General features: G+C 41.8%; 1 protein-coding gene across 1 annotated transcript; it reads left to right on the top strand.

The window, feature by feature from the left end:
- The first annotated feature begins 56 nt into the window (after nucleotides 1-56).
- LOC117707385 (TD and POZ domain-containing protein 1-like) lies at nucleotides 57-7,059 on the top strand. Its single transcript, XM_034500812.1, has 3 exons — nucleotides 57-118; nucleotides 574-740; nucleotides 5,957-7,059. The coding sequence occupies exons 1-3, from the start codon at nucleotides 57-59 to the stop codon at nucleotides 7,057-7,059; spliced, it is 1,332 nt and encodes a 443-aa protein (XP_034356703.1).
- The last annotated feature ends 17,278 nt before the right edge of the window (nucleotides 7,060-24,337 follow it).

Raw genomic sequence — 24,337 nt, 5'->3', positions numbered from 1 at the left:
GGGGGGGGGGCGGGGGGAGCGCGGGGAGCATGGCAAGGCTGCTTGTAAGTGAGGGGATGGCGAAGGCCGGAACTCACCACTCACACCACAGCTGCTGTGCCTTGTCAGCCACACAATGGTGAGCACGCACTCTCTGGCCTATGCTATCTGTTGTAGACATTTTAAGATATAACCAAATAGATTTTAACTAAAAACTAATCAGAAAAGATAGGTAGGTAAAGCCAGGACATACTCATCAAAGGAAAAAGGCCCCAAGCTGACATTTCAGTTCTTACCATGTATGCACCAAATCAAAGGCACCTAAGTTTGCAAGGGAAACGCTACTCCAGTTTAAATTGCATGGTGGTCCTCAGACACTGATAGTGACAGACAGATCTCAATGTGGTTCATTAGTGCTCTCTTTCATTTCATGTTCAAACATGGCTCTGAAAACTGGAGAGCAAGCTGCTAGGATGGCCTTGTGAGCCCTAAATTCATGGCCACCTACCAATAGGCAGCAGTCTGTGAACAGGGAATTCTCCCACAGGTCCCCTAGGTCATCTGTCAACACATGCCTTGGATCCTGGATTGCAGGTGTCATGTTCTATCCAGGAATGCTGAAGAAGGCTTCTACTATGTTCACCTTGCAGCAGAGGGTGAGCTGGTCTTCAGGGAGAAGGCAATACGGATGAGAGAGGAGAAAATCTCAAAGGATGAGCTTTTAAAATCCCCTGTGTTGGTTTTTCAGAAAGCTTACCACAGTAGGTCTCTTCATACTCTGATATTTCTCTCCTTGGGCATTTATTATCCACACCTGGAACTTTGCCCAAACTGGGATCTCTGGACAGCTGAGCAACACCAGGTAAACTGACAGGTAATCTTTTCTTTCTTTGTCACCCCTGTTTGGAAGTACTCTCAAACACCATGCTACTTTGTCTTTGTACTCTATTGAGAACACTGGACTTGTAATCCTTTTCTAAATTCCCTCCACGCAAAATGAAAAGTTAATAATGGTCCATTCGTAGCATAATTTCTGAACAGTGATATGGGTGTAGCCCCAGGTTGTGTCTTTCAGATCCCCTGACATTTCTGCTGGAGTTATTTTTGAGGTTAAATTTGATCTGAGAAGAAGTAGAAGTTACTTACTCTTCACCCTGTAGGATACAATTATAGATACTGCTTAGATTTTTGTTTCAGTTTCTCCTAAACAGGCCATTCTATGGTGCTTTTTTCTATGCAATTTTTGCTCTAGGCTTCAATATTTGTTTTACAGGAAACAATACAGACCCATAGTCACTGTAAATCTCTCTCTCTCTCTCTCTCTCTCTCTCTCTCTCTCTCTCTCTCTCTCTCTCCTTCCCTCCCTCCCTCCCTCCCTTCTTCCCAACATTAGAAGAGTTTGGAAAAATTTGTACATTCTCATTTCAGGTGTGTGTTGGGAGCCAACTTCTAGGAGAAAGTTGCTATCATCTTTGCAGCCATCTGAAACCACATACCTGGAGAAGAAACTTGTTTTTCAACAGCCCACAACAGCTGAGCACATGCTGATAAATATCTTGTTTTTCCCACATATCTTGTTTTGCTGTTTAGTGCCCCAGCTACAAGGTGCAAATGTTATCCATGCCTGCAAGGCCCACTGTGCACATGCTATCCATGCTATCCATGGTATCCACACCTGTAAGTTGCACACAGTATCCACACCTGCAAGGTGCACGTGGTATCCACGCCTACAAGGCACATGGCAAAAGCATATAAATACCCCGATTTCCCTTCAATAAACAAGACTTGATCAGATCCTCTGTCTTGTCTCCATTCTTGGAGTCTCTTCCTCTTCATCCCCACTGTCTCTCTTGCTAGACCCTGACCTGAGGACTGGAGCAGCAGCTTGGGCTGCGACAGGTGTGTTGTATTAGTCAGGGTCCTGTAGAAAATGTACACAATCAATTTCTCTACATAAAGAGAAGGTGTGTATGAGAAAAACCTGTAGGATGAGATCCAGCTGATATAACAATGGCTAAAGCTTGCAATTAGACCACAACATTTGATGAACCAAGGATTCTTCAGTATATACAGGAATTCTGAAGAAGTAGGTTCTAATGCCAAGGAGAAGTGGACTTGCTACTAAGATGAGAGCAAACAGGAAAACACACAAAGCTTCCTTCTTCTATGTTCTTATATAGACCACCAGCAGAAGGTGTGGCCAAGTTAAGGGTGTGTCTTCTAGTCTCAAGATCTGGATTAAAGGTGTGTGTTTTCCTGCCTCAAGACTCTGATTAAAGGTCTGTGTTTTTCTACTCAAAGAGTCTGTATTTGAACTGGATCTATCTACTTCAACTTAAGCAAAATAATTTTAAAAGGCATGCTCTCCATTCTTGTACATTACTTAAGTCCACAGGTAGTCAAGACAGAAAGAATAGCCATCACCAGTGTACTTTGCTTACTGGGGTCAATCTTCCATAAATGAAAGGATCATGTCAATCTCTGAATAGCTATCATTTACCCATCTGCTGGTCTTACATGGATACCTGACATAAACATGATCAGGGAAGTGGTATTTTCCTTAACTTGTCAGAAGTCTGAGTGTTCACAAAATGGAAGGCATGTGGAAGAGCTCCTATATGGTGGGCAGGAAACAGAACCCCAACCCTCTGAAGACAGCTTTCTTCTTTCTAGTGTGTTACTCAGATCACACCCACAGACCTTGTGGTGACCCCTCCCAATTTGGTTTATGGTCTAGTACTTCCCCTCAGGAAATTCTCCTTAGACTTCCTTTTTCCTAGCCACTTAAGGAATATCCTAAATGGTTCTCAATTCAATCTCTTTCATTGGCAGGATTCAGCTTATCAATGCCTCATAATCTGCATCCTCCACTGGTGAGTTCTGTCCTCTTCAGACTTGGAACCGCCATACTTTTTCTGCCTTTCCTGACAAGGGAGAGATTTTGCTGTTTTCTAAGGGCTGCAGCATATATTCAAGAGATATCAAACATTAGGGTCTATTAATACTGCCCTTATGTAAAGTGAGGTGAAAACTCTGCCTACATCTCTCATGTCTCCAGTTCTTCAAGTCTTAGAAAAACAATTTAAAGGACACAGAAATAACTGCAGTGATTCAATCAGCTCAGCCACTCCCAGCTCCCCTGTTTGTCTGACTCCAATGTGCTGATCCCTCAGGATAAATCAATCAACTGGCTCTGATTTTTGATCCCTCCTGCAGACTTATTTCTAGTATTCACATCAGCGACTCTTCATCAAGTTCTTTTTTAACACTTAATACTTTAATTCCTCTTTGCTTCAGCACACATAAAAATGTCACATCTATAACAAGATTATCATACATTTTCTTTTTTTTATTAGCTATTATATTTACAATTCATATTTTATCCCCCTTACCCCATTTCCCCACCATCCAGGAACCTCCTATCCCATTCTTCCTCCTCCTGCTTCTATGAAGATGTGCCTCCACCTACCCACCACTACCATCTCCCCACCCTCAAATTCTCCCCCACACTCCATATTCAGCCTTCATGGGACCAAGGATCTCCTCTCCCACCTATGCCCAACAAGGCCATCCTCCTCTACATATACATATGGAGTCATAGGTCCTACCCTATGTGCTCCCAGGCTGGTGGTTTAGACCCTGGGGAGCTCTGGTTGGTTGGTATTGTTGTTCTCCTCATGGGGCCACCAACCATTTCAGCACCTTCAGTCTTCTCTCTAACTTCTCCATTGGGAACCCTTTGATCATATCAGTGGTTAGCTGTGAGCATCTGTCTCTGGATATGTCAGACTTTGGCAGATCTCTAAGGAGACAGCTATATCAGGCTCCTGTCAGCAGGCACTTCCTAACATCCACATCAGTGTCTACCTTTGATGACTACACATGGAATAAATACCCAGGTGGAATGGTCTCCAGAAAGCCCTTCCTTCAGTTTCTGTCCCACATTTTGTCTCCATATTTGCTCCCTTGAGTATTTTGTTACTCCTTCTAAATAGGACCACAGCATCCACACTTGGTCTTCCTTCTTCATGAGCTCATGTGGTCTGTGAGTTGAGTCTTGGCTATTTCAAGTTTTGGGGCTAATATTTGCTTATCAGTGAGTAAATACCATGTGTGTTCTTTTGTGATTGGGTTACCTCACTCAGGATGATATTTTCTAGTTCCATCCATTTACCTAAGAATTTCTCGAATTCATTATTTTTAATAGCTGAGTAATACTCCATTGTGTAAATGTACCACATTTTTTTGTATCTATTCCGCTGTTGAAGGGCATCTGGGTATTTTCCAGCTTCTGGCTATTATAAATAAGGCTGCTATGAACATAGGGGAGCACGTGTCCTTGTTACATGTTGGAGCCCCTTCTGGGTATATGACCAGGAGTGGTATAGCTGGGTCCTCAGGTAATGCTATGTCCAGTTTTCTAAGGAACCCCCAGACTGATTTCCAGAGTGGTTGTACCAGCTTGCAATCCCACCAACAATGGAGGAGTGTTTCTCTTTCTCCACATCCTCACCAGTATCTACTATCACCTGAGTGTTTGATCTTAGCCATTCTGACTGGTGTGAGGTGGTATCTCAGGGTTGTTTTGATTTGCATTTCCCTGATGACTAAGGATGTTGAGCATTTCTTAAGGTGCTTCTCAGCCATTCGAGTTTCCTCAGTTGAGAATTCTTTGTTTAGCTCTGTACCCCAAGCATGCAGTCCAAGTCTGAAAAGCACAGAACTCACCAGTAGAGAATGCAGTGTAAGAGGTATTGAGAAGCTGAATCCTGCCAATTAAAGTGATGAACTGAGAAGCATTTAGGATATTCCTAAGTCACACCATTAAGTGGTTCTTAAAAAGGATTTCTAAGGAGGATTTTCTGAGGGGAAGTACTAGACCACCAACCAAATGGGGAGGAGTCAAAACAAGGTCTGTGGGTCTAAATGTAATAACACACAAGAAAAAAGAAAGCCCATTTCAGAGGCTCTGGGATCTGCTTCCTTGTCCACCATATAGGAGCTCTTCAACCTGTCCTCCATCTTGTGAACACTCAGATTTCTGACCAGTTAAGGGAAACACACATTCCCTGATCATGTTTATGGCAGGAATCAGTGTAAGACCAGCACAAGGGTAAGCAATAGCTGTACAGAGATTGACATGATCCCTGTATTTATGAAACATTGACCCCAGTGTGCAAAGTACCCTGGTGATGGCTATTCTTCCTGTCTGTATTACCTGTGGCCTTTAGTAACATAAATAACTGGAGGGCTCATCTTTTAAATTTTTTTTTTTTTGCTTAAATTGAAGTAGATAGATCCCGATCAAATAGAGAAAAACACACACCTTTAATCTAACTCTTGAGGCAGGAAACACACACCTTTAATCCAGATCTGGAGACTAGAAGACACAGCCTTAAGTGGGCCACACCTTCTGTTGGAGGCCTATATAAGCACATAGATGAGGGAAGTTTGGTGTCTCTGAATGCTCCCTCTCATCTTCCTAGCAAACCCATTTCTTCACTGACATTAGGTCCGAATTCTTCAGACTTCCAGTATATACTGAAGAACTCCTGAGACTTCAAACCTCGTGGACTAAGTAAGTACTGGTTTTAGCCTTGTTATATTAGCTGGACCTCATCTGTAGGTTATTTTCATATATCCTCTTTCTATTTATATAGAGAAATTCATTTTGTATGTTCTCTACAGGACCCTGACTAATACAGCACACTTAAAATAAGAGTGTATAAAAATTTCCAAACTCTTCCAAAGTTGAATAGAATAGCCAAAACTAGTTATCATTGACCTAAGATTCAATAATCAAACACGAGCGAGCGAGGGGGGGGGGGCTGAGAGAGAAGGGGAGAAGGAGAGAGAATGAATTTAGGACAAATTGAAACTAAAATTTAAAGTGTATCTATAATTGTATCCAAGAGGATGAAGGGTAAATAACATATAGTTCTTTTCAGATCAACTTTAAAACCCAAACTACCTCCAGCAGAGGTGTCAGGGGACCTGGAAGCCACGAGCTGGGGCTCCACACATATCAGTGTTCAGAAATTCTGCTACGAGTGGACCATTAGCAACTTTTCATTTTGCATGGGGGGAATTAGGAACAGGATTACAAGCCCAGTGTTCTCATTAAAGGCCAATGAGGAAGTGAATTGGTGTTTGAGAGTATACCCAAATGGTGTTGATGAAGAAAGCAAAGATTACCTGTCAGTTTTCCTGGTGATGCTCAGCCATCCAGAGAGCCCAGTTTGGGCAAAGTTCGACTTCTGGATCGTAAATTGCCAAGGAGAGAAATTTCAATGTATGAAGAGCCCCAAGGTTGTAAGCTTTCTGCAACACCAACAAAGGGGATTCAAAAAGTTTATCCTTCAAGATCCCCTCCTCTGCAATCCAAATTGGCTTCTCCCTGAAGACCAGCTCACCCTCTGCTGCAAGGTGAGCATAGTAGGAGATTTCTTTAGTATACCTGGACAGAACATGAAACCTGCAATCAAGGATTCAAGGCACAGGTTGAAAGATGACCTAGGAGAGCTGTGGGAGAAGTCCCTCTTCACAGACTGCTGCCTGGTGGTAGGTGGCCATGAATTCAGGGCTCACAAGGCCATCCTAGCAGCTCGTTCTCCAGTTTTCAGAGCCATGTTTGAACATGAAATGAAGGAAAGCCTAACGAATCAAGTTGAGATCCAAGACATGGATCCCCAAGTCTTCAAGGAGATGATGAGCTTCATTTACACTGGGAAGATGCCACAACTCCACAGCTACTCCATGGCCATTGGTGTGCTGGCAGCTGCTGACGAGTATGGTCTGGAGGGCTTGATGGCCATGTGTGAAGATGCCCTCTACAGGAATCTGTCTGTGGAGAATGCTGCAAACACTCTCATCCTGGCTGACCTCCACAGCATAGAGCAACTGAAGGCTCAGGCCCTGGATTTCATTTCAGTCCATGCTTCTGAGGTCTCTGAGACCTCAGGGTGGAAGTCAATGGTGGAGTCACAACCCCACTTGGTGGCTGAAGCGTTCCACTCCCTGGCTTCTGCACACTGTTCTTTCTTGGAGCCTAAAGTCCTCTCAGGAGCTAGCCAGCTATGACCTACATCTCTCTTCCAACATCAACAACCAGTGAGGTTACCAATGACTTCTGGTTAGAGAATGGTATTTTGGAAGCATTTATAATGAATCAGGAAAGGCACCATGGTGGCTCAGGATCTGAAACAGCTGTAGTATGTTAGAATGGCTGGTGGGGGGAGGGCAGCACTGCTGTGTGGGACACCCAACCTGACATCTACCCTGTTGATGTTCTTTATGGTTTTTGTCAGATGATTGGGGCCAGAGAAAAGGAGAAATCAAACATGAGTGTTTACTCATCAGAGAAGGAAAGACAATGAAGACTTTCTTTTTAAAGACTCAGTTTGTAGGAACTCAGCTGCATAACAATTACCACTCCCTCAAAGAACTCTAAGTAACAAGCACACACAGGGGAGTTTTCAACCACCTGTAAGTGGTGATTCAGAGGATCTGAGACCCTCTTCTGGTCCCTATGGCCACAAACAACTCTGTAGATAAAACCTTAACCAAATAAAATATAATATGAATAAAACTTTTCAAATCAGTCTGTGCTTTCTGGAGATGTTTATGTTCAGAGTAGTCACGTGTAGTCCAATCAGCAAAGCTCAGCTGTAGGTGTTTGTGCAGCCCCCTCACTGTCCTTCCAGTATTAGAAACACCTGGTTTCTTTCTTGGAGTTTAATGTTGGCAAATGAGAACTCCAACATCATGCTCTTATGACAACTGAGAAGAGCAGGCCAAAGTTGGGGGAGGGGGATCCTACTTCTTCTGGGAGAGAAGTGTTTGTGGCTCAAGGCATGCAAAAATCTTTTATGTGTTTTTATATTAGTAGGTATTGATTCATTATAGATTCATACTTCCTAGGCCAATGGTTCTCTAACTTCCTAATGCTGTGCCCCCTTAATACAGTTCTCCATGTTGTGGCCAATGAATCATTAAATTACTTTGTGGTTACTTCATAACTGTAATGTTGCTACTGTTAGGAATCATGCTGTGAATAGCTTATATTCTTCCCATATCCTGTGGATCCCACAGATCTTTCCCTTCTAACCTCCCTCCCCCCACTCTTTGCTCTGTCACAGCCTTCATGCCAGGACTGCACCTTCCCTAACACCTAACAAAGTGCTACTCTTTCTATGGTATCAGAAGGCTAAAGGCATATCCACACCTCTCTCTTTGCTCCCCCACTTACTATTTCCCCTTCTCATTTCCAGCTTTATAGCAGGAAATCTGCTGTGCTTTTGTTTCCTGTAATGCACCAACTCCAATGGACCACAAAAACTTCTCCCCCAACATCCCTTACCCCAACTCAGCCATTACCCAGCCTCCACCCCCAGCAGGCATTCCTTTCTGCCTGCCTACATCTGCTGCAAGTCCCACACACAATTCATTTTTAAGCTCCCTCCTCCTAACTCCTTGCTGAATTTGAGCCCCTAACTCCAGCTTGTACTCACTGACAACTCAGAAAAATACTGACAGGTAAGAATAGAAACTTCCTGTATGTCTTCCCCTCTCCTTCGGTTTTTGGAGAACCACAACTACCAATCTAATTCTCAATTCTATTGCAAACCTTTTGTGTAACCTGCTTTCACTGTCTCCCCGAATTCCAAGGAGACCAAATAAGCAGATTCTGGTGCAGTCTCCTCCCTCCTGTGAACCCCATCATACTTCTAACCTATCCCCATTCCTATGTGTCATCTCCCTATACCCAGAAACCTTGAACCCCCAGTGGCCAGAACTATTAGGTCCAAAGAAAAGTTCCTGTCTGACAGCAGTGATGATTGGTCTCAATTGTCAACTTGACAATATCTGGAATGAACTACAATCCAAATTTATAAAGCTCTTGTAAAAATGTAAGGAGAGGTTTCAACCCATGCCTGGTATTACATGCCTTTAATCTCAGCATTCAGGACAAAGAGGCATTCAGAACTATGATTTCAAGGTCATTTTACAAAACAATTTTTAAGCCAGCTAAGCCTAGGCAGTGAAAGATGTAATAGAACCAAGGGGTCATGTTCCAGACCCAGCAAGCAGCAGCAGTGGGCAGCTTGGGCTATGTCACTCTAGGTTAGAGTTGCCTTTCGATCAAGATGTAGAGCTGTTAGCATGCAGCACCAAGCCTCCCTGCAAGATTAAATGATTCCCACCATGATGATAATAGACTGAACCTCCAAAATGGCAAGCCAGCTCCAGCTAAATGTTTGTCTGTATAAGAGTTGCTTTGGCCATGATGTCTCTTCACAGCCAAAAAAACTCTAAGACAACATACAGCAATCACACTCTTCAAAAATCCAGAGGGAAAATAGAAGACAAGGAGCAGAACTGCTACCCAACATACACAAATGTAGAGACTAGGATATAAATATTTTACCATTGCAATTCCAGTATCTTAGATTCTAGCATATACAACACAATCGATAACAACCAGGGCATTATGTCTACTCTAGAGCCTAGCTATCCTAAGACAGCAGTCCCTGAACATTCAAACATGGCTGAAGCACAAGGAAAAACCTTAAAACAATCTATATGAAGGTGATAGAGGTCATTATGGTGAGAATGAAGAAATTCCTTAAATTCATGAAGGCACATACAAACAGTGTGAGGAAAGAAAGAAATCCAGGAAAACAAAACAAACAGTGGAAGGAAATAAATAAAAATGTTTAAGGCCTGAAAATAAAAATAGAATCCATAAAGAAAACAAACACTGCTGGGCAGTGGTGGCACATGCCTTTAATCCCAGCACTCGGGAGGTAGAGGCAGGTGGATTTCTGAGTTCAAGGCCAGCCTGGTGTACAGAGTGAGTTCCAGGACAGCCAGAGCTACACAGAGAAACCCTGTCTCAAAAAAACAAAAAACAGGAAAGAAAGGAAGAAAGGAAGGAAGAAAGAAAGGAAGGAAGGAAGAAAGGAAGGAAGAAAGAAAGGAAGGAAGGAAGGAAGGAAGAAAGGAAAGGAAGGAAAGAAAGAAAGAAAGAAAGAAAGACAGAAAGAAAGAAAGAAAGAAAGAAAACACTGAGGGAATTCTGGAAATGAGGAATTTTAAATTTCCTTACAAAGGATTAATAAAATAAGAGTTCATTCTTTGAGAAGATCAACAAGATGTGTAAATCCTATTCCAAACTAATATAAGTACACAGAGAGAATATACATATTCACCTAATAAGGATTTAAAGGTGAGACATAACAACAAATACTGTGAAAATCCAGATAGTCACAAGGACACACTTTAAAAAACTGCTTCAGCACATTGGAAAGTCTAAGATAACTTGATATTTTTTGTAATAGGTAACCCTTATCAAGGCCAAATCATGGTCAGATAGTCAATTAAACAGATGTAACTCCTAGTAAAATAGAAGCAGTCAATAAAAGTCACCTCACTTGCCCTCAATTCCAAATAGTGTCCCCCAACCTGACTTTCCACTTTGTTGCTGTGTACAAGCCTCCTACTCAGGGGGAGATTCCCTCCTGTACCAAAGGCCACAAAGGCCAGGCCATGAGAATGCAGGCAGGCCACTTTCTCACAAACATATTCTGCCCTCTCAGTGACACTCCATTCCAGGAAGATCTCTAATCCCTCGTCCCTCGTCTTCACTATGTCCCAGGTCCCAACATGGACCTAGACCCCCAGCTGACCCTCTACACCTGACCCTGTCACTTTGGAGCTTCAATGCTGCAGTTTCCTTAGGCACAATAGGGCTATTGCACACCCTCCTGCCCTCTTCTCCTGCCTCCTTTCAGAGTTGCCTGTCATCATACACCTCTCCTAGCTCCTTATGGCTTTTGTGACTTCTTGTGTTTCCCTGACCCTTTCTTGTGTGTGAGAGCACTCTCCTAGAGATTGTTTCTTTATCCTTGCCTTCTGGTCTTCACAAAAGCCCTGGTGCCAGATTCCAGTCTCTCCTTGGGATTAGCCAGACTGTCCCTGCCCTCCCTTGAATGAAGTGAAAACCCACTGAACTGCTTGTGTCTTCCTTTATTCCGACCTGTGTCTTGGAGTCTCCCCACTGTTGAGGCCCACACTCTGCCTCAACACTTTGCCTCAACGCTTTGGGGCTAAGTGCTCTGGTCAAGAGAGAGAGTGGGGCTGCAGAGGCAGGAGACGGGAAGAATGGAGACAAGACAGGGTGTGATCAAGTCTCTCTTTATCAAGTCTCTTTTTTTATCAAGTCTCCCTTATTGAGTCTCTCCTATTGAAGGGAATTCTGAGGTATTTATATACACAAGCAGGAGAACACAGGTGAAAACACTTTACCACGTGCACCATACAGCTGAGGTCACTAAACAGCAAAGCAAGCTATGTGGGATAAACAATATATTTATCAGAGTGTGCTTCAGCTGTTATAGGCTTTTGACAACCAAGTCTTTCATCAGGGTATATGGCTCCAGATGGCTGCAAAGTTGATCTAGCCGCTTTCTACTAAAGTCGGCTCCCAACACCCCACCCCCCTCTTTCATCCACAGGAAATGTGTTTTCCATGCTGTCTCACTCCTTCTAAGGATGTCTTTTAGAAAATCTCCGGATTCTTCATCTTGCACCTGACCTGAATGGCCCTAAATTTATTCATCCTTTCAATTGAATTTGGACATAATACCCCTTAAATAATCAATCCAAAAGGGCACCTAATGACACTCCTGGTCCTAATATTATTAGAGACGTTTACAAATACTAGAGGTGATCAGGAAAATGGAAAGAGATTCCCTATTTCCTATTTTTCTTTTCTCCACTCCAAGCCCTGTTTTATTTTGTCTGTTCACTCCCCTGCCCCTACCCCCTGCACTGTCTCTACACAAATACACACACACACACACACACACACTCACACACACACACACATACATGCACACATCCTGCACACACTTTCCCCCAGGCTGTTGCATATCTTAGCAGCTGCCTACTGCACTATCCTCAATTTCTAGGGTTCAAATTTTTTGTCCTATATCTAAGCCCTATTTGTTCTCAGCTTATTGTATTCAGTTTTACACGGATTTAGGTGTCATTTAGGGATGAGTGGCAGTGGCATTTGACTATCATTTTGTGCTGTTTCTCTTCAGTTAAAAGCTGGCTCTGGAGTTTCGAATATATATATGTGTGTGTGTGTGTGTGTGTGTGTGTGTGTGTGTGTATCTCAAAAAAGTAGATATCAAAAAGCCAAATGATCTAAGTAAAAACTGGTGTATTGGTTGGTTTTGTGTCAACTTGACACAAACAAAAGCCATCAGAGAGAAAGGAGCCTCAGTTGAGGAAATGCCTTATGAGATCCAGCTGTAAGGCACTTTCTCAATTAGTGATCAATGTGGGAGGGTCCATTGCATTGTTGGTGGTGCCATCCCTGGACTGGTGATCCCAGGTTATATAGACAAGCAGGCAGAACAAGCCATGTAGAAGCAAGTCAATAAGCCCCATCCCTCCTTGGCCACTTCATCAGCTCCTGCCTCTAGGTTCCATATTTGTTTGATTTTCTGTCCTAACTTCTTCCACTGATGATTATGATCTGGAATTATAAGTCAAATAAATGCTTTCCTCCCCAAGTTGGTTTTTGGTCATAGTGATTTACTACAGCAATAAAGACCCTAAGGAAGACAAATGGGTATACATCTAAACAGAAAATTCTCAATAAAGAAACTCAAATGACCAAGTAACACTTAAAGAAAAGAAATGTTCATCATCCTTTGCCATAAGGAAAGGCAAATCAAAACTACTTTGAGGATCCATCTTACACCAGAAGAATATTGAAGATCAATAAGACAGGTGCCAATAAGACAAGTGATGAGGAATTGGAGCAAGGGGAACACTTCTCACTTTCTTATGGGAGTGCAAGATTGTACTGCAACTATGAAAGTCAGTACAGTACGACTATTCCTCAGAAAGTTGGGAATTCATCTACCTCAAATCAAGATATACCGCTCTTTGTCATGCATCCAAAGGATGCTGTATAGTATCATAAGGACACTTACACAAACATGTTCATTGATGTTTGATTTATAATGCCAGAAACTGGAAACAACTATAGACTTTCCAAAACAGAGCCAGTGAAATTGAGGTTGATATTCACTGTTGTTGCAGCCCAAGCTGCCCCATGTTTGGGGGCCAAAATGTCACTGACCAATCTATCAATGTTGAAACCTGTACTGCCAAAGCCTTGGGGGCTAAGTTGTTAGAGCCCACACTACCCCAAGCTGCTCCATTCCATGGGTCGGGGTTCAGCAAAGAGAGAGTGAGGATGAACTCGAAGAATGGAGACCAGAGTGTGATTCAATCCCACTTATTCTTTAATCTCTCTTCTTCTCTCCAAGTCCCTAGTTCCTAGTCCCTGTTGGGAAAAAAAGGCTTGGGGATCCCACGGTTCCTCCCGCCATGCTGTGGGTACTCGGCTGGGAATGCTCTGGGTTCCTCCAGCTGGAAGTTGGGCCCGGCTGCTCTTTAACTAAAAGCCTCTCCCTGGCTCCTCACGGTTCCTCACAGCGGCTCTGCCCCAACACAGGAGGAAGCCCTCGGGTTTCCAAAACTGGCTTATTCACATGGCGGATGGTGGATGGATCTGGATGCATACCCCATAAACCCAGGATCGACCTGAGTTAAAAGGGGAGGGGAGAAAGGGGGAGGGGCTGGGGAGGAATGTTTAATGGCTCCACCTCTGGCCTTCAGGTACCTCATTAGTATGTAAATCTCTCTAGGGCCTGTTTGTGCCCTCCACCACCCTCCACCTGTGTACATGACTGAAGGGTGAAGGTGGAATGGAGATTAGACCTCTTGTTAGGCCCAACAAGTCCCTAGTGCCTCCAAGTTCCAAGTTACTTCTTCCAAGTGCTAAGTGCCTACTGTCTAATTCCAAGTTCTTCCTCCAAGTGCCAAGTGCCTAATACCTAATAATCTCTTCTGTCTCAAGTGTCTACTACCAAGTGCCTAATACTTAATAATAATAATTTCTTCTGTCTGCCTCTCGCCTTTTATATGTCTCACTTCTAAGCCATGCCTTTAGGTCACGCCTTTAAGTAATACCCTTAGGTCTTATCTCTAAATCAGATCTCTAAGTCACACCCTTAAGTCAAACACCTTTAAGTCTCACACACCCAAGGGAAAATCCTGGGTATCTAAAGCAAGATGTTATCAGAGTGTGCTCAGCTGTTGTAGGCTGATGTAATCAAGTCTTTTGTCAGGGTATATGGTCAAGTTGGCTGCAAGGATAATAGCTGCCTTCTGTCGGCTCCCCACACACTGTGTCATCTAGAGACTCCTCCTGAAAAACTTCAGGATAAATCTGTATCTTCAGGGGTTAGTAGCAGAAACAGGTAAGGAAAATCTGGATCCAGCTGAATTGTTTCATTATCCTTATAATTACCATATTATTCTATGTACTGATAACAAGGTTTAGAGCTTGCTTGGCACTGTGCTTTAACATTGAGTTTTATATTCTTAGATTGACACTAGTTCTTATAAACCCTTATCAAGACAAAATATCATGTTTCTCTTATTCTTCTCTCATACATTACACCCCAACCTCAGTTTTCGGTCTCTCTCCTCCTCCCACTCTCTGCCCCTATTTCCCTCTCCTCCAGATCCACTCCTCTTCTATTTCCCTTCAAATAAATCAGGAGGCCTCCCAGGGATGTTCACTGACTTTAGCCTAATTTGGTACAAAGACTCATATCAAGGTGGACAAGGAAACTCAGTAGGAGGGAGGAGGGGAGAGGGGAGGGAAGGGAAGGGGGAGAGGGAGATGGAGACAGAGGGAGAGAGAGCAATGAATTACAGACAGCAGTTAAAGTAATCTAACAATGGCTAATTGTGAATTGTTAAGTCCAAGAATCTAGTAGTTACTCAGTCCCAAAAGGCTTTGTGTCTGTCTCAAGTGGCCTTCTGTATATGCTGGAATTCTGAAGAACTAGGTTCCAAAGCAGACAAAGAGCAAAACCTTCCTTCATCCATGCTCTTACATAGTCTCCCAGCAGAAGGTATAGCCCAGATTAAAGGTGTCCTTTCCTGCCTCCATGTCTGGATCATTGGTGTGTCTTCCTACATCAAAGCTCCAGACTAGAAGGGGATATAAACACTACCAACCAAGTAATAAATGTTTCATAGGTGTAGCCTCCATTTCTGGATCATAGTTCATTCCAGAAGTAGTCACGTTGATAACCAAGAATAGCCATTAAAAAGAGCTACTGATGTATATGAATTTGATTATTTATTATTTTGTTGTTATTGTATTATTATTATTGAAATTAGATTCTTCTCTCATACATACCTCCTGACCAGAGTCTCCATTCCCTTACATTTTTTTTTTATCAAGCTAATTTGCTGAAAGGAATTTCTTGGTCCAATTTTTCACCTAACTTATGTGTACTACTTTTACTTATATGTACTGACTTAGGTGTACAAATTTCACCTAACTTATGTGTATTATCTGCAAATAAAGATTCCATCTTCCAACTTTCCAGTATTTATCCTGTTGATTGCCAGTTGCCTTATTGCTCCAATTAAGACTTCAATTGTTTTATTGAGTAGCTTTAAGAGAGTGAGAAACTATGACTTGCTTTTGGTTTTTGGACAATGACTTTGAGTTCTCTCCATTCAAGTTGATACTGACTATGGGCTTGTCCTATACTGCCATAATTATATTTAGGTATATCACCTGTGAGTCAACCTCTCCAGAACTTTTATCATGTAAGGGTGTCTTCTTAAAGATGTTACCTGGACACAGTTTAATGATCATAGTTGGTTTTTTTGTTTGTTTTTGTTTTTGTTTTGTTTTTTTGTTTTTTGTTTTTGTCTTTCAGTTGGTTTATGTGGTAGATTGTATTTTTTTGATTTTTGTATATTGAAGCATCCTTAGACATCTTGAGACAAAGCCTTTGTTGTTGTAAATGATATTTTTAATGTGTTCTTGGAATCTGTTTGCAATAATAAGTATTTTTGTATCAGAGTCCATAAGGGAAATTGATCTGTGGTTTGGGTATCAGTGTAACTGTAGTCTCATAAAATAAATTGGGCAATGTTCCTTTTGTTTCTATTTTGTGAAATAATTTGAGGAGTATAGACAATAGCTCTTCTTGGAATGGCTGGTAGAATTTTGTGTGAAATTGTCTGGCCCTGGGCATTTTTTGATGGGATACTTCTAATGGCTGCTGCTATTTTACTGACAGGCTGTCACTATCAGTGTATGAGTGTTGGGCCTTGGATGAGGTAACTTCATTTAACCTGCCACCTTTAGTCACGCAGGACACAGGTAGAGGGCTTGATTAACAAGTCTCCACCTCCAGAGATTTAAATATTAATGAATTATCAAAAGGCCAGGGGCGTAGCTAATTAAGTTATTCCCTCCCCTTTCTCCCTTCCCTATAAGACTGGTCTCCCCTGGCTTTTGGCTGGGGGGTGGGGGGGGGAAGCGCGTACCACCTACATCCATTTACCATGTCATGAACAATAAAGCTTTGGAAAACCGGACTCCACGTGTTGCCTGATCTGCCACCGCCAGGTTCCCAGTCTTTGGAAAGTTGAGCTGCCCACCGCCAGCCCGCGGCGGCTGTATCAATGTGGGATCCTCAGCTGGCAGCGTGGGAAGCCCGCCCGGGACCCTGATGCCAGACTGCCATGGAACCCGGACTCCCTCCTCTCCCCCCCCCCCCCCCGCCCACGAGATTTCTTCCCCACATATGAGGACCATCATGCAATTTAAACTGGAGGAATGTTGCCCTTTCAAACTTAGGTGCCTTTGATTTGGTGCACACATGGTAAGAATTGAAATGTCAGCTTGGGGCCTTTTTCCTTTGATGAGTATGTAATGGCTTTACCTACCTATCTTTTCTGACCAGTTCTCAGTTAAAGTCTATCAGGTTAGATCTTAAAATTTCTACAACAGCCTGATTCTTAGGTTTATTTGCTTGGAATATCTTTTTTCTAACCCTTTACTAGGAGGTACTCTCTACCCTTGAGTTGAGTTGGGTTTCTTGGATCAGCAGAAAGATGGAACCTGTCTTTACATACACTCTGTTACTCTGTGTCTTTTTTTTTTTTTTATTAGGGAATCAAATCTGCTGATACTGAGAGATATTAATAGCCAATAGTTGTTGATTCCCTATATCTTGTTATTATTCTTTTGGTGATGATGGTGGTGGTATTCATGTGTTCGCAAATGTGTACATGTGTGACTACTTATTTTCTGTAACTTTTTTATGGTACTAATTAATCTCCTTATGTTACAGTTTTTCTTGTAATGGCTCCTGTATGTCTGCTTTATATAAAAATATTGCTTAAATTTGTCTCTATCATGGAATACCTGTTTCCTTATCTGTGGTGATTGAAAGTTTTGCTGGGTATAATAGTCTGGGCTGGCATCTGTGGTCTAGAAGAGTCTGCAACACATGTGTCCAGACTTATTTGGCTCTTAGAATATCTTCAACACTTGAGAATCTTAGGTTACCCTACAATATTACTCAGTTCAACCAAGATTCCAGAGACAAGAACTGAGACACCCGGGATCTCAATATCCCTCAGAGAAGGAATATTGTGGTAGTCAATGAATCTGTAGGAATTGCAAAATCAGACTTCCTGGTCTTCAAGACTCCCTTTGATCAGTCTATGCCTAACACTTTAGAGGAATCTGAGACCTCTAACTGGGCTGTCACCTCTCTATGCAGAATCTGGTTAAGCACTTCTATTTGAACAGATAGGAGATATTGGACATGATCATCTGATTCAGTGTCCAGAATATGTTTGATATGTCATTGGACTCAATCTTGGAAGTCATTCAGCTTCCAAACCCAGCATTTAGAGAGCACCATCAGCCAAAACTAAAACTAAGGCCTATCCCATCACAGTCCATAGTGCTGGGGGAATTTTCTAAATATTCAAACCTTACTTTTTGTCTTCCAAATTTCTGTTCCTCCTTAACTCTTCTTGTTGACTAAATTATTGACCTGGCCCACGGGTCAGTCAACAGGGTCTGCAAGAGAGAGAGCGAGGATGCAGGGGCAAGAGATGTGAAGAATGAAGCCAAGACAGAGTGTCTGGTCAAGTCTCATTTATTGAAAGAAAATCATGGGTATATAAGCACAACAAGCAGGGGAGTGCAGCTGGAGACACTTTACCACCAGTGCCTTGCAGCTGGGGGCACTAAACAACAAGTCCAGGATATGTCTGAGAAAAACAAGATGTTTGTTAGAGTGTGCTCAGCTGTTGTAGGCTGCTTGCAAGTCTCTTGTCAGGATGGGAAAGTATCAACCTTCAAATATGTGGCCCAACATGGCTGCAAAGATGATAGCCACTTTCTGCTAGGAGTTGGCTCCCAACAAATTACATCAATGCAGATACTGTTTTTACTTAAAAGCTCACTCCAAGAAAGGTTCCCTAGGAAACTGGGTTTCCAAATGCCTAATGTATTTGCCAGACTGCTAATACATGCTTTCTATTCACTTAAATCCAAGACCAAGCAATCTTCTTAGTGGCTACCCTATATTTCTGAAGGTTCATTCCACTAAGATTCCAGAGACTAGACATGTATATACTTATGGTCTCAGAGCCCCTTGAAGTGTGGACCAGTAAGGTGTTCAAGGAGCTCCTGAAAGTGCTCGGCTGAGTTCTAAGTACCCCAAACCCACTTTGACCAATTGCTGTTTAACACTTTAGAGAGATATGATACCTTCACTATAACAGATCAGAGCGAACCGGTGGTGGCACAGCAGGCGGTCGCCTGCAGAGGGCACGGACCCTCTGCTCCCTCTCTCTCTCTCTACCCGAGTGAGTGTAATCCTGCTCGGTCCCGTTTGTCTCCTCCCGCGTCTCATGGTGAAAAAAAAAAAAAAAGAAACAGATCAGAAGGTAAATTGGTCTCTCAAGTCTAGAGGGAAGTTTGTTGAAGGAGTCTTCTGTTTGAACACATTGGAGAGATCTGAAGCAACCACGATCCATGATTCAAAATCTGTGTGAGAGAGACATCACTAGGTTCTGTCTTTCTGTCCAGGGATATGAATATGTACTGACATTTCATGCAGTGTGTGTGTGTGTGTGTGTGTGTTTCTCTGTATTTCCTGTCAGTTTTTCCTGTTATGAAGAGTAACTTTCTCTGATATAAGGACTTCCCTCACCCTGGCTTAAGACCTAGGTACCCCCCTGTCTAGGGGAATCTGAAACTGAAATTTTGACCATGTTGTGTTCTCCTGAAAAATCCCCTACCAAAACCAAATTCCACCTGTAATTTTTCTTTTGTCCTAGGACATTGATCTACCAACACAGGCTTATTACTTAATGATTTTAAAGGTAGGGTGGTTGATACTTTTGAAAGACTAACTCCTGCCCTGTCTCCCTTATAAACTACCTGAACAGCTTGCGATTGTTCTTGATAATACATTTTAGTATTATTCTCAGAAGCATTCTTTATTGTTGAGGTCTGCACTGTCCCTCACTTAGGGTCCACTATGTCCCACCTGAGCTGCTGTTCCAGTCCTGGGTCAGGGTCTAGCAAGAGAGAGAGAGAGTAGGGATGGAGGGGCAAGAGACTCGAAGAATGGAGACAAGACATGGTGTGTAATCAAGTCTCTAGACTCTTTACCACATTCACCTTGCAGCTGGGGACATTAAACAAAAAAAACAAGATATGTGGGACAAACAAGATATTTATCAGAGTGTGCTCAGCTGTTGTAGGCTGTTGAAAAACAAGTCTCTTGTCAGGGTATATGGTCCGAGATGGCTGCAAAGATGCTAGCCACTTTATGCTAGGAGTTGGCTCCCAACAGGTCCCCCTTTTTAAATTGTTTTTCAAAAGGGAAAGCTGAGAAAACTTATAGAAACTGTAGCTGCCTTATGTCAGAACAAAAGACCATAGCCTCCCTTTCCAGTCTTTGAATACCCAGCCATTTGGTTGAACTCTTGTCTTAGGATGGTGAGGCCTCCCAGTTAAGGGCAAGGGTCTTGAGGTGTTCGCTTTCCAGTCATTGACTATCCAGCTTAGCGAGTAAGTTAGGGGTTAATCCTTGTCAGTCTTGATGACAGAGGTTTTAGAGTCCCCTACTTCCAGCCTGTAATAATGGACCTGTATGGATTTCATTTGAATAGCTTCTATCTGTTGTCATACAAAAGCCATCAGTTTGTCAAACAGCATGGACCCGGGAGACAAGAGACTTAATGCCTAAATGGTTGGTATAAAAGCATCACTCTTCTTTAAGGGTAGCACACAAGACCCCTGTTGGAGAAATAAAATGTCTAAGCCTTGTACCCACAAATTGTGAATAGAAGAAATTATACCAATGAAACCCTTGAATTTGCATCAGCTTACTAACAATTATACAGATTTCTACCAATAGATTATGGCTGTGTAATCAATTTTAGCTCTTCCTTCCTGTTCCAATAAAACTATTGCTTTTCTCTAGAAAGACAGCCTAATATTAACCACCTCAGTCCCCAAGTCCTGGGAATTGGGGTACCGACTCTTCATTAACTTCTTCAAGCTGAATATGGGTGTTGAGATATTAGAAGAGGGATTCGGGATGAGGGGAAGGGTAAATTGATAAGCCTCTGATGTCTGTCTTAACTGCATCCAGCTGGAAGTCCAGGGCATCAGTGAACATGCAGGTGCTAAGAAGATTCATTCACCAAGGCTGTGTATTCTGTAATATACAAATCTCAAAACAAATTTTAGTATCAAGATAATTATTTTGTTTGATTCTCTGGAATCTAGTCTTCTGGAGGTCTACCTCTGTTGTGTCTGATCCATATAATTCTGAAAGAAATAACTACTACCTTAATGACCTCTTCAGAAAACACATAGAAAAACCTTTTTCCCCAAAGCTGTCTATCCTTGAGCAAGTAACCAGAAAAGCCTTTATATTGACCTTTTATCCAGAGGAAAAGTATAACTACACCACTCAGAATAACACCCATTTTGAAAGTTAAATCAATCTAATACAACTGATTAACACTATCTTTCTGTTCAGCTCTCTGCTTAGAGCACTTTCTATTTACCTATTTATCTGTTTTGGCTCTCTTGACTCAGAGCAGCCTGAATTTACTTCTCGAGTCTTTAAAGCCTTTTTCATCTGTTTCTGCTCACTTATTTCTTGCCCCATTTTCATTACTATGACCTATTGGTCTCGCTGCAATCACTTCTGAATTCTTGGCAGACCCTTCTTCCAGTAATGCCTCTCACTGGGTCTCTCATTCTTGCTGTCTCGCATTGAGCGCCACTGCCAAGCCAGCTCCGTCAGTTGACAGGTTCTCCAGTGCAGGAGTGAGGATAGCAGCTTTCAATTCCCGTGGTGTCCTTCACTGTATCCCACTAACTGGAGCCTAACGTTGAGGCGCCACTATGTTGAGAACCATACTGCCCCATGTTTGGGGGACACTATGTTGCTGTCCACACTGCCCCATGCTTGGGGCTAAGTGCTCTGGTCCAAGGGGATCAGACAACAGGATAAGCAAGAGAGAGAGTAGAGATGGAGGGGCAAGAGACTCGAAGAATGGAGACAAGACATGGTGTGTAATCAAGTCTCTAGTCTCCTTTAATTGACAGGAAATCCTGGGTATTTATAAGCTCAAGCAGGGGAACACAGCTGATGACACTTTACCACATTCACCTTGCAGCTGGGGACATTAAACAACAAAACAAGATATGTGGGAAAAACAAGACATTTATCAGAGTGTGCTCAGCTGTTGTATGCTGCTGAAAAACAAGTCTCTTGTTAGGGTATATGGTCCAAGATGGCTGCAAAGATGATAGCCATTTTATGCTAGGACTTGGCTCCCAACACTTTGTTTTATGGTTTGTTTCTGATTTTGAAGGAATGTTAATCTGTGTTTTCTATTGCTATAACAAATCATATCCCCACAAATTCATGGCTATACTAGCTATATATGACTTTAGTTTGCCTATTTGTCCTTCTGACCCTTTACCCATCTTGCACTTGGTTTTACCTGAGAAAAAGTTCCAATTCCTAGAAGATGAATATTTACCTCCTAAAGAGATCAATCTAGATGCCAAGATTTTGATGAAATCATTATTATATCTGTTCTTCTGTTTGCTAAACCTTCCATTTCAATGTCACTGTTTGTATTTTAGCTTTGGTCTCTGATCCTTTATAGCAGTTTGCCAAAATATTTGCTTGCTGGTCTCTCTGAACTTTTGTTTTAGCTACTGAAGCTGTTTTGACTTTATCTCCAGATCAATGTTGTTTTTAACAACAGACATTAAATCTTTTAATTACTCTGTGACCGAGTTTCCCCCATACTGACAGGAAATGATTGAATCAAATTTGATATCAGGGACTGTAGGAGGCCCCCTTTTCTGATGGCAAAGGGTTATCTTGCCTATCCCTTGCTAATCTGTATTCATTAGTCCAATGCCAGCCTTTGCCCCACTTTCTGCATATTCCAGAAGGCTGAGGTCTTCTCTTTGGATTATTTCTAGAAAAACAAAACAAAACAAAACAAAAAAAAACATTGTTTCTAGGAATGCCCTGCCTGCAATCAATTTTCAAATGACCTTGCTTACCACATTTATAACATCTGCCATTTTTTATTTTTTCTTAATACTTTTAGAAATTACTTCTATCAAATTAGCATTATAAACATGAGACCCAAAATCAGCTGTATCTCTAATCCATTCGTCTATTGGTGGTGATCTTGACTTTAAAGGTCTAATCACACTTTTGCATTCTGAAGTAGCACTTCCAAAAACCAAAGATTCAGGCAGTATTTCTCTGACTTCTGAATCTGATATCATTCTATTTACAGCTAAAGTCAATCTTTGAAAAAAATCACTGAAGGCTTCTTTTGGCCCTTGTATAATTTTAGTAAATGACACAGACCTGTTTTAGGACCATTCAATTTTGTCCCAAGCATTTCAAGCTGCTAGACTACATAGTACCAAGGGGTAGTCATCAAATTCAAGCTGCCATTGTAATTCAGCATATTGACTTTTATGTAGCAACTGATCCCAGGAAATATCAATACCTGTAGTCTGATTTCCTTGTTCTAAGGCCCTGGCTTTCTCTTTCCACCATGTTTGCCATTGTAACTGAGGACCAGCTTCCAATATTGCTGTTGCCAAATCTTTCCCATCATGAGAATAATTCTATTCTAAGTTGCCCATGAATTTAATATCTGCTTTACATAGGATGAATGCATGCCATAGGCAATTACCATGTCTTTAAATCTCCTCAAATCCAATATGTTATAGGATCCCATTTAACTTCTTCATAACCTTTGGGGTGCTTATCATCTCCTGGTAGGTCTTGTATAGTAACGAAGGTTGGTTTTCTAACAACCTTGGGCCACCCCCTTTCAGTTTTATTATGTAGTGGTGTTGTAGGCTCTTGTCTAAATTCCTCTGTGTCTTGTCTGAGTATTTTTTTAGGTCTTCCTAATTCTTGTCTAAATTCCTCCATCTGTCTATTTTTCTCCTTTTTATTTATACATCTCTAATTTTCTTTCTAATGTTTACATTTTACCAACATATTTTCCATAGTTTTTCTTTTCCTATATCTCTAAATGTTTTTTTTTCTTTGAATGGGTATAGAAAGTCATTTTGGCTGTTAAGGATATTATAAAATACCAACATGATAATAATCATAATCTGTATTGAGCCAATTTCAGTTAAGTTATTTAGCTTTTCACTTTCTCCTTCTATTTTCAAGCCATGTAGAATAGCACTATACAGGGTCCTAAAGCCTTCTATTATGGTACTCCCATCCTTAACTCTCTCTTTAAGGGCTTCCAAGATGACTTACCAAATCTGATGACTTCTCAGTTTGTCTGCAGGTGGAGTGACTTCTCCATGGGAGGCCTTCTAAATTTCTACCTTTTGTCCTCTACATTAATGCATTATGAAAAGCACTAATCTTGTCAGCTTTTTACTGTGGCAGCATTGGAAGTCTAGCTTGTGATCTTTTGCCTCATCTGGTTCAATTGTAGCTTGATGAGAATGTATTTATCAAAATGATTAACAAATTCTGTGACTCTTCCTTTGTGTCTAGACAGTGATACCACTACAGCAGTTCCAAAGAAATAGAAAAAGTAACTAAAATAAAAAATAAAAATAAAAGATTGGGTTAAGACAGCCTGGTTTTATGGACTTAGATGTCAGAGTTACATCCAAGGACACACAAAGGGATAATTAAAGAGGGGAAGAATCTGCTCTAGCCTTTAATGCATCTCTACACAAGCTGATAATTGATTGCAGGAGGCTATTCACCACATTGAAGGCCCACCTCATGTGTAGATATCAGCCTAGAAGCCAAATTGACAATTTCTCAAGCATAACAATGGTCTGTATTTGAGAGATATGTAATGAGCCCCAGGTGCACAGGACATTATG

Source organism: Arvicanthis niloticus, chromosome 4 (genome assembly GCF_011762505.2).
Source record: "Arvicanthis niloticus isolate mArvNil1 chromosome 4, mArvNil1.pat.X, whole genome shotgun sequence".
Classification (NCBI taxonomy): Eukaryota; Metazoa; Chordata; class Mammalia; order Rodentia; family Muridae; genus Arvicanthis; species Arvicanthis niloticus.
Note: the sequence above shows the minus strand (reverse complement) of the source record. Positions and strands in the feature narration are given on the sequence as shown.